General features: G+C 31.5%; 2 protein-coding genes across 2 annotated transcripts; one reads left to right on the top strand and one right to left on the bottom strand.

Moving 5' to 3' along the window:
* Positions 1-7,606: 7,606 nt before the first annotated feature.
* Positions 7,607-12,476, bottom strand: LOC101266465 (uncharacterized). Its single transcript, XM_004248741.5, has 8 exons — positions 12,183-12,476; positions 11,978-12,004; positions 11,784-11,906; positions 11,146-11,473; positions 10,803-10,889; positions 10,310-10,396; positions 9,419-9,793; positions 7,607-8,457 (listed from the first exon to the last, which is right to left on the bottom strand). The coding sequence occupies exons 1-8, from the start codon at positions 12,227-12,229 to the stop codon at positions 7,852-7,854; spliced, it is 1,680 nt and encodes a 559-aa protein (XP_004248789.1). The 5' UTR covers positions 12,230-12,476; the 3' UTR covers positions 7,607-7,851.
* Positions 12,477-13,226: 750 nt separating this feature from the next.
* Positions 13,227-13,613, top strand: LOC138338835 (uncharacterized). Its single transcript, XM_069289919.1, has one exon. It carries the CDS (start codon positions 13,227-13,229, stop codon positions 13,611-13,613), a length of 387 nt encoding a protein of 128 aa, XP_069146020.1.
* Positions 13,614-15,312: the final 1,699 nt, after the last annotated feature.

The raw sequence follows: 15,312 nt of genomic DNA, 5'->3' as shown, positions 1-15,312 counted from the left end.
TTTTTTTTAAAAAAAGCTAATACAAATTATACCCTTAATATGTTGCCTAAATTAAATTCCTAAAATGATTTTTTTTCTCATTAGCAAATTTCAAGTAATTTATTTGAGTAAAAAATGAAAAAAAAATCTCTCTATACTATACAAATTAATGAAAAGCATTGAAAAGAATTCTCTGACAATTTATGTTGTGAAAAATGATCAAATTTGACTATTTCATAAAGAAGAAAAGAAATTTAATTTAAAACAATAGCAATTTAAGTTCTAAAGTAAATTAATTATCTGTACTAATTAATTATAAAAATGTCTAATTAAATGAACACGTGTCCGTTATCAAATTTTAATATCATTTTATGTATCTCACATGCCTCTAAGAGAGTGAAAACACTTTATGTGCCCCCTCAGCACAGAAAGGTGTGTTTAGTACACTTTAGAATAATTCATAGGAAATAGGTCTCATGTGTGTCGTTGGAATTTTGCATATAATTGAGGGGGGTACTTGTGCGTTTTTCCAAACATTTTTGTTACCTTCATTCATTGTTATTCCCTTTTATTTTTTTATTCATTTTATTTTCTGTGTCTTTCATTTTAATTTTATTTAAATTTAATTTCAAATGTCTTATATATATAATAAATTAATTTGAAGGATATCAAAATAAGTAAATAAAATCAAATAACATAAATAAATTAAAATGTTAAAATTAAAGGACACTTTTAAATTATTTTTAAAAAAATACACATAATTAATTTTAAAAAAAATAAAGTGCATGCAATTAAAATAAATATTTTGCAAAGAAATAAAGAAAAACAATTAAATATATATAAGTTTAATATCAATAATATGTGTAATAACTAATTATAAAGTTATCAAAAAAAATGACACATCTCCGGTTTGTGCACTCATCACTTGCCTTTAAGAGAGTACGCTCTCTCTATATGTTATGTCGGCATTTGTGGTGTATTTATTTCATTTAAAATAAGTTTAGGAGGATAATAGAACTCTAGTTAAGTTTAAATATGTCTCTAAGTTGCCGATTATAGTCTAGGGATTGTGTCTTAGCCCATTTTATTTTTATCATTTAAATACATTATTGATTATTGAGATCTCATTTAAAAGAAATGAGTTGATATACATAGTAATAAAAAAGGTTATTTTGTAATTAGAAATTAATGAGAGATACATTGTTAAAATATGGAAGAAATGATCAAAATAGTCCCTCTTCTTTGAGCTAATACTGAAACTGTTCTCCAAAATTTTACCTATTTTTTTGCATTAATTTTATCCATAACTTATGTATGGAATGTTCAATCGTCATTTTATATATTTAGTAATTAGTAGAAATAACAATTCCATATCAAAATATGTGAAAAGAAAAACACTTTGTTTTGTTTAGTAGAAATCATATTGCAGGTAAAGTCGAAAGGTTCTGTATGGGATGTACAATTTTTTCTTTTCCTCCAAAGTCATATGTTAAAATATTCTTAAGTTTAGCTGTGGCAATATTTCTAGTTGACAGATCTTAACATTTCACTCAAATTGAAGTTTCTATTAAATATATAAAAAGACGATTGAACATTACTTATATAAAATTTTGGACAAAATTAATATAAAAAAAGGTAAAATTTTAGGAGAGGACCAAAAGTGCACCAATATCGCAAACATTAGGGACTATTAGTGCTCCGTGTGAAAATTCAAGGATCACTTTGAGTCATAACCCAAAGATGAGGGACTATTTTGAGACTTTCTCTTAAAATATGAAATTATCAAAGAAACTTTTTTTATTTTGAAAAAAAAAATATTGTTTTTACTTTTGCTTCAACTTTTCTCAAGAAGCCGACCGATTAGTTGACATCTTTGCAATTTCAAAAAAAAATTGTTTCTACTTCAAATTATCAAAAGTGATCTTTTTTAAAATATATTTTTTTGGCCTTGAAACCACTTAGCCAAAAAGGGCTCTTCATTCACATTAATTTTCCTATTATCCAAATGTACCTTGATAAAATAAGAAGTACTTATGTGTGACCTAGCGTTTTTTGTTAGCCATGGTACTTGGTAAATGTCATTTGGCGGGAGTTGAAAAAATGACTTAGGAATTCCAAGGCTGCAACCTACTTTGAATTCATGCATTCCCCTTTAATGGACTTCAATTGTTTATCAAATTACTTATTTAACGGGTTATATATATGATCATGGTCTCCCTAAGACTAATTGTCTATTGTAATTAGTAGTCTAACTATATCATTGAGCGGGGACAGACTGTGGCAATTACAAAGCATTACGTCTCATCGTGTTTATCAACCAAGCAAGGTCTCTAGTATATCTCTATCCTAGATACAAATCAATTTTAGCTTTAGTAATGTGTGCAGCTAAAGCTGTAACTACATCTACTTCCGACATTTCAACAGTCTTTTGTACCATAGGTCTTGTGCCTCCTCTATTCCACTAAGGATTTCCGACATTGTGAGATTTTATTCAACAAATCGAACAAGTCAACATAAGTCTTCTTCAAAGTTTTTCCTTCTATAGCTGAATTAAATAAGAAAATTGTGTTTGGCTCTAAACCCTCAACGAAGGCGTGGATCAAAACTTCATTCACTTGATGATGGGGTGGACAACTTGACAACAACAATTTGAATCTATCTCATGACTGGTATAAATTCTTCCCTCATTTCTGCTTAGACCTCAGTGTCCGCTTGTAAGCTTGGCTATTTCCCATATGGAAAGAACCGTATCAAACATTTTCGAGAAAGATCATCCCATGAAGTTATATAGTTCACTGGCTCCAATTTCAACCACCTTATTGCTTCCCCTAATAGAGAGAAATAAAACAAGAGGATACGGAGTGTACATCTCATTGATTTTGAAGAAACTTTGAATGTGTACTTATGGGTCCTCGTGAGTAAACCAATAAATTGTCCATTATTGTACGATAATTGCACCATATTCTGCTTCAACTCAAACCTACCACTAGCAGGTGGTTTTTGGATATTCGAAGTAACATTAGTTGTGTGTGGATTGCCACGTCATGGACTATCATCTCTACCATTGCTACAAATGCTGCTAGTTCGCCCCCAACTAGAGGGAGCAGTCTAACTATATCATTGAGCAGGGATAGAATGAATCAATTACCAAGCATTGTAATTCACTGTGTTGATCAACCAAAGAAGGTCTCTATGTATTATCTCTATCCTAGATATAAATCATCCATAATTCTAGAGAAGATCATACTCATTTTATCCAATATTGTATCCTGTTATTCTTCTCTCAAGTTCAATTCAGTTACTAATTTTATTTCAATAGTGGTCAATCACAAGATACTAAATCAAGGAAAAAAGAGCAATTTATGTGATAACCAATTTCAATACATCAAATTCAATAATATACAAATATCACGTAGCCATATCCCTAGAATAAGGAAATTTAGCTACTCATAATATAATTTTTAATCTTTAAGGATTTAATGTCATAACCCAGGGGTACAACCTATATGTAACATGATCCATAGAACCCCAAAAATTTTCATGTAACCCACTTAGCACATCATAACATAATATAATAGAAACGTGCAAAAATTTCAAAATACTTTCCATACAATTGAAGTCTCATAAAACGAAGTGGAAGTCTTTTACTAAACTTGTCTCAAACCATCTAATACATGAAAGTCTTAGGAACTCAACCCAAACAAAACATATAACATAAAAGAAGACATAAAGGGAAAGGAGTGATCAAGTTCTCGATGCTATGAGGACTTACAAAACTTCTCTTCTTGATCTATTATGTACCTAGCCATGAGGATGGAAGTTAACATCACCAAACCTTACACTTGTGGAAAATGCAAGAAAATATGGGTTAGTAAAAAATGCACTAAGATAGCCAGAAATAAAACCCTGAAAACATGCTAAAAGGGACATTTTAGTAAAATGCATGCACTTTGCTAAGTTAAACCATCATTTTGAAAATAGTGGAGAAACACAAGTCATAAGCATAAGAGACATATAATAAGACATAGACCATAACATGGTAGACAATGATCATAAATAGTGATCATTACAGATATCGTCATAGACATAGGCATAATCAATGCAATCTAGTTCAACATGTCATAAGAGAAACATTTCATGAGCCACCTCAAGGCAAGCTTGTACAATGCATACGTAAGATCACATAATTCCATCCATGCTAAGCAAGTCACTTTAGATTCTCATTCATGTTCATTACCTTTTTGATCTCTTCCTTAGCTTATTTCTCATATGCAAGGAAATATTCACTTTTGGTCACACGTGTATTGAAAAGGCCTAACAAGCTACAATCCAAACTAAGTAGAAATCATAAGTATAAGTCACAAGCATATTCATTACATAGATCATCGTACCTTAAGAGGAACATACCATTGATACCTTCAAAGCATACTTGTATAATGCATGATAAGATCTCATACTCACATTCTTACATTCACTATCTATGATCCTGTTTATTCTTATATTCAATTAGGTGAGAAAAGTCTTTCAGAATCATAATTATGTCAGAGAACTTTTCAAATCATGTTATTTATGTGTTCATGAGAATAGACTTTCAATCATCACAACATCATTATCATAATCATACATAGGTTTGTAAGTTAGAATATCCTTTCAACAACACATAACAAGATCATAATCACTTTCCTCTCAAAGTGTTATTAAAACATATACATAACCTTCATAACTATGTTTCGTTCTCATACTTTACCCCTCAAGGGTCAAATATCATATTCAAAAAACACATCTAGAATTACTATAGTAGATATGAATAATAATGTGATTCAATTAACTCAACTACTACAAGCATAATATCATAATATTCATCCATAATCAATAAATCAACATCTCAAAGTCATAAAATGGAAATATGGAAATTTCATGGATTCATGGGATATTCATCATAAAAATCATAATAATCATCAATTCAATCATAACAAAAAGTAATTCAATCATTAAAATCGTTTTTGAAATTATTTGGAGTCAAAAACCTAACTTTTAGGGATATTTAAACTTGAAAATTAAGAATTTGAGGGGCTTTATGGAAGAAAGTTATCCATGGATGAAGGACTAACATACCTTAGCTATTAATTTCCAACGAAATTGAGTAGAAAAGTTTTTTGAAATCCTAGCTCCAACTTTTTTCTTCTTCCTTGGAGTTTTAAATAGAGAATTTTGGGGAAAGTTGGTTTTAATTTGGGATTTTGGAATTATGAGGAAGATGACTAACTTTAGAAGTCTTAAATTAATATATAGTTGGTCTTAATTAATACAAAACAATGTCACTTAATATTAACTTAAAATGAAAAAACCAAAAACACCCCTAGAGTTAACTGCCAAAAAGCAATTTCAGGTGCCACCCACGACCCCACTGCCACGGTCCATGGATGGATCCACATAGTGTGTTGGTGGTCTATGGGTTGGGTCCCGCAACTCATTTCTGGGGTCTTTACCCATGACCCCTCACCCGTGGGGCATGGGTTCACCTACTGGTTGTGGTTCCCCTCTCGTGGGTGGATTGTTTTGGGCTAATTTTTGGATCAATTCTAGGAGCACTTGGTTGGTCCTTTGGGAATCATACTTTAGCATTTTAACGCTAAACCCTTCATTCTAAGTATGGGAAGCTAAATTCACGTATCTAACCCTCACATTAAGCTTTAAAACCCTCACGTAAAGCTCTAGTGTATCCTACTAGCTTTCGGGGTGTTACATTTAATATTTATAAAAGGAATCGATAAAGGTAAATAGTGGGAATGAACCTTAAAACTGAAGAAAATAGGTCTCCAAGTCGCCGTTCTCTAAAATCGAGAAAAGAAATAGTTAAAATACTAAAATCCAAGTCTATTTATAGTTTGGAAAAAGTCGATAGAAAATTAGACCATCTATTTGAGACACGCAAGTGCTTCTGAATTTAGATTTTCTTAAACTTTTCCTCTCCACGATCAATGTAGGAATAATATATTCCCTCTCAGCGATGTGGAGAATGCACGAAGCAGAGGTCTTCTCATTTTGAACTTTCTTTTGATCCTTTGTTACTTTACTTGCGTGCTTTTGTGCCCGGGCCCACGTCCACTTCACGTACACTAGATTTTGTGCATGTTTTACTTGCTTACTAACCTATAATTACTAGTCATATCGGTTAATTATAATGAAATAATAAAAATTTGTCCTCAAACTTGGTTAAAGCATGAGTGTTATTTAGCTCCGAGGCATATAAATATGCCCAAGATTAGGTATCATAAAAAGAATAACGAAATTAAAATCAAATATCGTGTGTGTGTGTGCGCGCGCGTGCGTGCGTGCATGCGTGCGTGCGTGTGTGTGTATTCATTGATTGATTGATTAAACATCCTTTTTGTGTAATGAATGGAATTATTTGAACTTTCTTTTGAATATTTCTATGTGGTAAAGTGTTAGGTCTCATTTATTTGCACTTAATCGGGGTCTGAATCTTAATCATTCAGATTTGTCTCATTAACTGTGCTTTTTTAGGACTGAATCTTAATTATTCAGATTTAGTTCATTAAGTTTGTTTGTTTTATTTCCTTATAAGTCTCTTAATGGGTTTGAATATATTATAATGAATCAAATTTGTAACGCATTTTTAACACCATTCAAACTCAAAAATGAGACTCCTATCTTGATTCAACTACATCACAGCTCATAAAAGTAGTTTTCTTATTTAATTAATATTAATTACATGTTTACCATTATAATTCCCATTATTCTTTAAAACTTAATATATGTCTTTTACTTTGATAAATTAATCAATATTATTTGAATTGATAAACACTCCATGATATAATATTTCGTACGGTTCCAGAAAAGATAAAAGTATTAATTATTTTATCGATAACAATAACAAATGTCTATTATAAAATAAAATATTTTCGTAAACATTATATTACTACTATATATAAACTATTTTACACTGCATTATATTAGATTCTAAAAATTTCTGAATGGAAATAATAGTCATATTAATGATGTAGCTTAATATTAATATTGTTAAAAGATGAATCATACTACCTTATTACGATAAAAATGTTCAAAATGTTATTTTCTATGAAAAAAATGATTTTACTAAAATGAGGTTTTTATAATATTTATTGATATAACATTTAATTTCATATGCAACAATCCCAATAATTCAGGTTCAGATTTAGAGACAACACTTTAATATTCAGGCTCAGATTCAGAGAACATTTTAATATTCAAATGTTTATTCAGATTTACACATCTAAAACTTAATGCACATCTTAATATTCAGATGTGTATTCAAATCAAACATATTGATCTTAATGGAAACAAATGAGGCCTTATGTGATATAAATGTTTCTTGAAATAGCAAGTAATATTTCTCTGTTATAAGAGTATATGTAAGTCGAAGTCGAACAAATTATGATCACCGATTCACCATACACAAAACACCATATATACACTTAAAAATACCAAATCATACCGAATTAACATAATATGATAATGATCGAAATCTAAAGTACCTACACCATGCCCACAACTCCCTCCCAGTGTGAATTTTTTTCTTAATGTTTAGCTCTTCACTTCGCACTATGAATAAAGTCCATATAAATGATATGAAGTAAAACCTCTATAGCTGGTAAAATTTGCATAAAAGACAACTATATAAAACAGATATGAAGAAACAAAAAGCCAAGTTAAAAACTAGCAGCTCTGATTCCTCATACTAAATGACTATACACAGACCTCACTTGTCGACATAAACTTTTCCTGTTTGTCCTTTCCCAGTGAGTAAGCAACTACATTTCAGTGTTGATAATCAAACACAGTTACTTCAACCTAATAGACCAAACACCTTCAAATACCCTGGTAAAATTGCATATTTGCATAATTCAAAGCCCATGTGCCAGTAGTTAAACTCATTCTTTCTTGAAGTTTTGCCAAGTGCTTCTTACCGTTAAGATGTGCAGCCATAGCAATCTCATCAGGGCACCTAATGTCACAAAAACTACACCACAGCTTAGAATTATGAGTAGCACCACCAGCATTCTTCACTTGTGTCTGCCTTTGATGTTGCCCAGTAGTAGCTCCTAGTTGGACATTTTCTTTCAGTTTTTTGTTAGTGCTGTTCTTGTATTGTGCTGCAAGTGCATGTTTAACTTGCTCCTGCTTAAGCTCTGGCATATTTGAAGTAGAAGGTGGGTTTCTTTCAGTTTTGGTCGTTCTCTTCAGCTCTTCACACTTTATCCTATGTCTCGTCCCTAGAAGATGGCACTTCAAGTCACCCTTTGAGGTAGTTGTCACTTGACATACTGCACAAGTCCACTCTGTCTTAACATTCTTTACAGAATCGATTTCTGGGAGTTTAATCTCCTTGGCCTCTGCTGGAAATGCTGTATCCTTGGTCTGCACACCTGTTGTTTTCTTCTCAATCTGAATTGGATGTTCCTTCACACTTTTAACCTGCAGTGCCACAGGGGACGTTTCAATCACTGCATACACATTATTTTTGCTTGACTATAGAAACAAATAGATACTAGGTCAGAATAAAGGTAGTATTAAAGTTTTAAAAAATCAAGAGCTTCAATACTCTCCCTTCTTTAGTGTCTGCAAATGTTCACAGGAGAAACTAAAGGGCCGAGACTGTACTAAGATAAATGAATCTTACAAACTTCAAGCAGGATAAATTTTACTAAGTACACCAGTTAAATTTTTGGGCTGCTCCGTGATTGTTTAGCATATATGTGGTCTCTACTTAAGTTTAAATGATAATGCACTTGATCTCAGAGTGCACTATCAATTGTCATCTTCCACATCAGTCCATCCTATTGTCTTCATATACAGCTAAGCCTTCATCCTGCACTGTTCCTAACTTGACCACCAAGAGTATCACTAGCAGCTAATTAGCTGTTCTCATGGAAACATCAAGCTCTCCTCTTTTGTGTTTGATAATTGCCCCGAGTGTCTTACCATAACTGAGTTTATTCTTTTAGGAAAAGGGAAACATGTAATCTCCATATTTGACAAGTCCTTTTCTCGTAGGAAGAGGTTTATGAATTTATAAGTAGAGGTTCATTCCTCCTAACGTAATAACATTCATAATGTAGTCTTAGGGACTTTGAGAGTTTGGTGTAGGGAGTGTAACGGTGAGACACAAACGATATGTTATCACTTGTGTGAACTTCTTTTTATCCCGAGTGAATTGTGTGAGGTTACTTCTCTCGATATATTTTGTACTCACATGTTTATATAGTGAATTACTCATTTCTTTTTGTGGACGTAGGTCGAGTGACCGAATCACATTAATCTTTGTGTGTTTTGGTATATTTATCGTTCGTCTTATTACTGGTCTGTCGAGGTCTGCTTTAATTTTTGGCATGATATCCAAATGACCACGGAAATTTTATGGTTAAAAAATAATAACCTCTTTAGGCTCAGCTGCTTCATTAGTACTGTGAAATGGTTGTGCTGCAGCTGCATGTTTTACTTGCTCCAGATTAAGCTGATTTGACTTTGTTGGAACTGGTAAACTTCCATTGCTTTTGGGAGTTTGTTCGCAAATTTTCAGCGCCTCATACTTGGATTTATGTTTCCTTCCGTTAAGATGGGACTTCATGTTTTGCTCTGAGGTGGTTGTCATTTGGCATAATGCACAAGTCCACTCTGTCTGAACTCTATTTGGAGAAATTACCTCTGGAAGTTTGATCTCTTCAGCATCTGCTGGAACTACCAATTCCTTGACCTGCAGTCCTGTCATTTTCTGCTCAATTATAATTGGATTTTCCTTCACACTCTTAACCTGCAGTTACGCAGACATCTTAATCACTGACATACAGATTACTTTCTCTTGAATATAGAAACACAAAACCTAGGCTAAAATAAAGGTGGTACTGTAGGTTTTAAAAAAATTAAAAGCACCAAGTATCTCCCTTTTCGAATGGAGAGACTAGAGAGAATACAAAGACAGATGAATCGAGTGCAAACTTCAAAAACAATTAATATTACAAAGTATGTCAGCTTCAATTTCGGGTTATTTTAGTGATTCTTTAGCATGCACAAAGTTTCTGCTTGGTCTAAATGATAACGCACTTGATTCAGAGTGCATTATCATTTGCCATCGTTGTCTTGATCGATCAGTCTAATTTTTATTTTCATAAACAGTAAGTTTCATCTCATGCTCTCCTCTTGTCATCTATCATCAATTAGCAGTTTTTCTAATATTTCATCCATCAAGTTATCTAGAAGAATACTCCTGAACATATAATACTCCAAAAGAAAACTAACTTGAGGAAATTCAAGGGTAAAGAACTATAACCTGTTTAGGCTCAGCTGCTTCATGTTTTGCCATATGCTCCATCACTGTGATATCTTCCCAAACAGGACCACTCCCTTCACATTGTGTCTGATTAGGAGTACTATGATTGTTATTTATGGGAACTCAAGCATGTGAACAGAAAAATAGTTTTTCACTACAAAGTAATTACTTCTGTTGTTAAAAGAAGGAAAATTCAGACTCTATCACTGCATAATGTCATTACGATAACCTATTCCTCATGTACAAACAGTAGTTCAAGAATTGAAAGATACACAGCATCTATGCAAACAAAGCATTCACAAATTAACTGGAAATACGCAAATCTCAAAAATTGGTGCATGACATCACATATATGCAAGTCATTTAACTTGTACTCAACTGCTAATGCAACTTTTCAAACCATTATGGAGTGAAAACCCCAATAAAGCAGTAGCAAAAGAAGTTAAAAATTGTTTCATAAAGTACAGGGAGCTAGGAACAATGGGTGAGGCACCTGGTTGGGGGTAATCCTTCCTGCTTCATCACTAGTATCAGTAGGCTTGATCTCTTCTGCATGATGTTTCGAACTATAATCCTTATACTGCACAGAGGAGATCATTATAAGTACACTTGGTGAGAAAAAAAATCAATACTCTAGCCGTCATTGGCTCATTGCTATAAAATACAGTGGAATATGCAATCAAACATTTGCTTTAATGGTGGCAATTTAACTTTTGGATACAGAAATTGGTAGTTGCCTCAACTTCTATATAACTAACTGATGTAACATCAAAACAAGCATATTTCCAATTCAGTAATGAACGGGCTACCCCTTGCTGAAGTAATGTCCGACATACCTTGTTTGCAATAAGTTTCTCCAGAGCATCCGATCCATTTTCTTCGAGATACCTCTCTACCACAGACAGAAATGTTTCATTCTTGAGAGATCGATCCTCCATTGGCTTGTTAAACCAGTCGGCAACAGTTCGAAGGTTGACAGACAAGCACAAACATAAAAGGCGTAGATAAACATAACAAGAACTATTAAACTGACTGATACTATCGTGCCATTTAACGAGTAAACATGGACGAACAAGAACTTCATAAAGATAACATGCCCCATTAAACCGCGGTATCACCAACCAACATATGGTAATTAATTTTATATATGGCCACAGAGGAACCCTGCCAATGTAATTAAAAAGTCATTAGTATATGCAAGAGGAGCAGTTTCACATGTACAAACACAAATTGCACAATTTTTCCCCAATGCTTCAACAAACTCTCTAGCAGTCTAGCTCGGCAAGGGAATTTAAGAAACACAAGCAAGAACAGACCTATAACTACAAACACAGACTAGAACCAAAATAAGTGCGTTTTACGACACTGACGATAAATTTGTTAACCATTAATGACTTCGAGTTTGCCCAATAATGTTAGTACAAGCTAAGTGTCGATACATGAAAGAGTCCCATATGATTACAAAGGACATTACCATTGGATAAGTTTGTCAAATAGGTGTTGGAAGAGAGAAAAAAAGGAAAATATGGTCCAATATATGACGAGCTTCCTCATGTGATACTTGGAACCAGTTTCAATTGCTCGTATTGATGCACATCTGCAGTTGCACAAAACAATTTACCAAACACAAACAAGATACACAACTAAAATTGAACAATCAAAACTTACATCGGATAGCCCAGAGCAACTACCGGCCTGCAATTCAAAAAAACAAATGTATCAATAGTTGCAAACAACGTAGAATCAAAAAAAAAAAAGAAAGATGAATCTTCAAGCTATAAAAGCTAAAGTTCTTATCTACTATATGAAAATTTCATTTTTTTAACGAAACAACACAAAATAGAATGGAGCTTAGAGAAAGAAGCAAATCTACCAGGCTAAGCAATCGATGAAGTGAAGGGAAAATCTGAGAAAATCCATTCTGGAAAATTTACTCTTCTCAGTTCAACTGGAGTTTTATGATCACAAAAGAAAATAGACTTTCTGAAGAGGGAAAAACAAGTGAACAGTTTACAAAATAAGTGTTTTTTTTCCTATTAATAACAGAAATACCCTCTTAATGTTGTACTTGAAAAGTGGAAAGCCAAGGCTAACTTTGGAATTGAATCGTTGGTCTTTCTATATTCCAATCAAATAAAAGCGTTGAGTTTTTATTTTATTTTGTTTTTTCCAATTGTAATTAACATCTCCTAATTTATAAAAGTTGAGTCACCATAGTAATTAATGTGATTCCTTCACCTTTTTGGTTTCACATATGTGTACCTATTGATATTGATCGTCCCATCATATCCTTAATCATGAAGGAACTTGTGCTGCAACTACATTTTTTTTAATTTTGGCCTACATATTGATCAAACTAATGAATGAAATTAAAGTTTATAAAATTTATCTATATTAAAGTTCTATATAATATCTATTATTGGATTGTATTTTAATAGTTGTTAAGATTAGTTTAGAGGTTATTTGGTAGAGTCTATTAGTAAAAGAAAATTTGGACAGAATTGAAAAAAAAACTAATTTAACTTCTTCTGCCCGTTTGGCCATAAATTTTGCAAGTAAAACTTGGGAAAAAACTTGGCAAATTTTGTTTGTCCATACACTTTTTAATTATTTGGCAAATTTTTTTGACAAATTTTCCAAATTCCCAAATACTAGAAAAAACTAGTATTTGGGCCAAATTTCATTATTTGGAAAGTTTTAGAAATTCAATTTTTACACTTAACTTTTTATTTTACAAAAAGAATATATTTATTGACACCAACCAATTCAATTAGCTCCCCATCTGCCAACATTATTTAGTCTTAACGAACTAGCTACTAAATAAAACATGAATTGCATTTATTTTATTTTGGTAGATAAATATTACGTTGATGTTGGTCTACGGAACACAAGAGGATTTTTAGCTCCATTCAAAGGAATGCGCTATCATTTACAGGACTACCGAGGAAGTGAAAGAGAGCCTAAGAATGGAAAAGAGTTATTTAACTATAGACATGCTTCTCTGCGCAATGTAATTGAAAGAACTTTTGATGCGTGGAAAAGTAGATTCAGAATACTAAGACAAGGCATGAACAACTATGAATGTGACATGCAAGTGAAAATAGTAATTGCTTGCGCTGCATTGCATAATTTTTTACGTGAACACCAAAGTAGTAATGAAATATTCAATGAATATGAAAATGATGATATGGTTGTTGATGAAAGTGACGAACTATTGGCTCAGGGTAACAACATCGCTTCATCTTCTCGATCATCTGATTCGGAAATGCAAGCTCGTCGAGAAGAGATTGTTCATAAAATGTGAGAAGATTATATTAAAGAATAGGTTGAACTCTTTTTGAGATGAGAAAGCATAGGTTCTTCAGTGATTGCAATATTTATTTCCTTTTGTTTTCTTCTTTTTATTTTTTTCCGAATTTATATTAGTTATATTTTCATTACCATGATTTGTACCATGACCTTTTCACTATACGAATATTTATTGTAATGATTCTTGTTGATTTGTTGCGGAAGTCATAAATCTTGTTACATGAGATTTCTATTATGCTATGTAATACAAATTTATGATTAGTTTGATAGTTTTAAAAACTTATGGGTACAAATCATATTTCTTAAAAAAATGAAATTTGTTTCTCAAATTCTATGGCCAAACACATGGTAAAATTTCACCCAAATTTTCATCCAAATAATATTTGCCAAAAATATTTGAATATCTATGGCCAAACGCTAGCTTAAAGTAAAGTCAAATCTTTATTATCACTATTTTCTAAACATCTAGAAACACTTGTGAACAACAATAATATGAAACTCATTACCATCTAACTTTATCTTCTTCTATTTTTTTCCTAATTCACTCTTCTTTTTTTCCTTTTTCTTCATCTTTTTGTCATCCTATCCTGGTTCTTTTTCATTACATGTAAGATTGAACTATACAATTTATAATTTCATAAGATATTTTTGAATATATTTTATCAATGATTATCTAATTTTAAACTTGAATAATAAAATTTATTTATTTTTATCATATACAAATCATCCAATTCTAAAATTAAGCACACAAAGTAAATTTTATGATACAAAATTTGTTGGAATAATATTACATTTGTTCTCTTTATTTTAATTTCATTATAGTATTTAAATACACTATCTTCGACATTTAAAATAATATGAAACAGAAGCATTTGAATATTATATTTCATAATCATCTTCTAAAATAGATGAAATAATTTTTTATAATAACTATCAAGTTATTTCTTTTCCGATAACAACAAATTTTGTTTAATAAGTTTGTACTTTAATGTGATAAATATGAAAAGATAAGTTATGTGGGATAATTTAATAATTAGAAAAAATTTATGTATTAAAATATAAGAAATTAATCTTCGTGTTATAATTTTTTTGATATCTTTGGTTTGTTAAACGAGATCGTCACTTATGAACCATATGATTTTAAGTATTTCTATAATGTTTCGATGCCAACTAATTCAAAAGTATTTTGAATTTTGATTGTCGTTATTGAAATAATTCAAATTATATTTTTAATTTTATGCGTAGCTTAATTTTTTTAACATAATAATTACTACAATTACCTAATTAATTAAAACTCATATTAATAACAAATATAAGGAATGATTATCAAATCATCAAGTTGGCATAACACAAGAGCACAAGACTACAGTATCAATGTTTGGCTCTTTTGGTTTGTAATCTGGGGCTGGAACATATGAACTAGAGTGTTTTGAGTTTTGACTGTTATTACTAAACGATTTTACATTATATTAAAAAATTAGGTAAAATATAATTTAAATTTATCTATATAATAAAAATAATAAAATTACTTAATTTTATAAATTCATATTTAGTTTTAAAAAAATGTCACGACCCAAATCCGGGCCGCGACTGGCACCCACACTTACCCTCCTATGTGAGCGAACCAACCAATCTAAACCTTAACATTTCAAGGTAATATCAACATAAAGTAATGCGGAAGACTTAACTCATTA

The sequence above is a fragment of the Solanum lycopersicum genome, chromosome 10 (genome assembly GCF_036512215.1).
Source record: "Solanum lycopersicum chromosome 10, SLM_r2.1".
Classification (NCBI taxonomy): domain Eukaryota; kingdom Viridiplantae; phylum Streptophyta; class Magnoliopsida; order Solanales; family Solanaceae; genus Solanum; species Solanum lycopersicum.
This window is presented reverse-complemented; position numbering and strand designations above follow the sequence as displayed.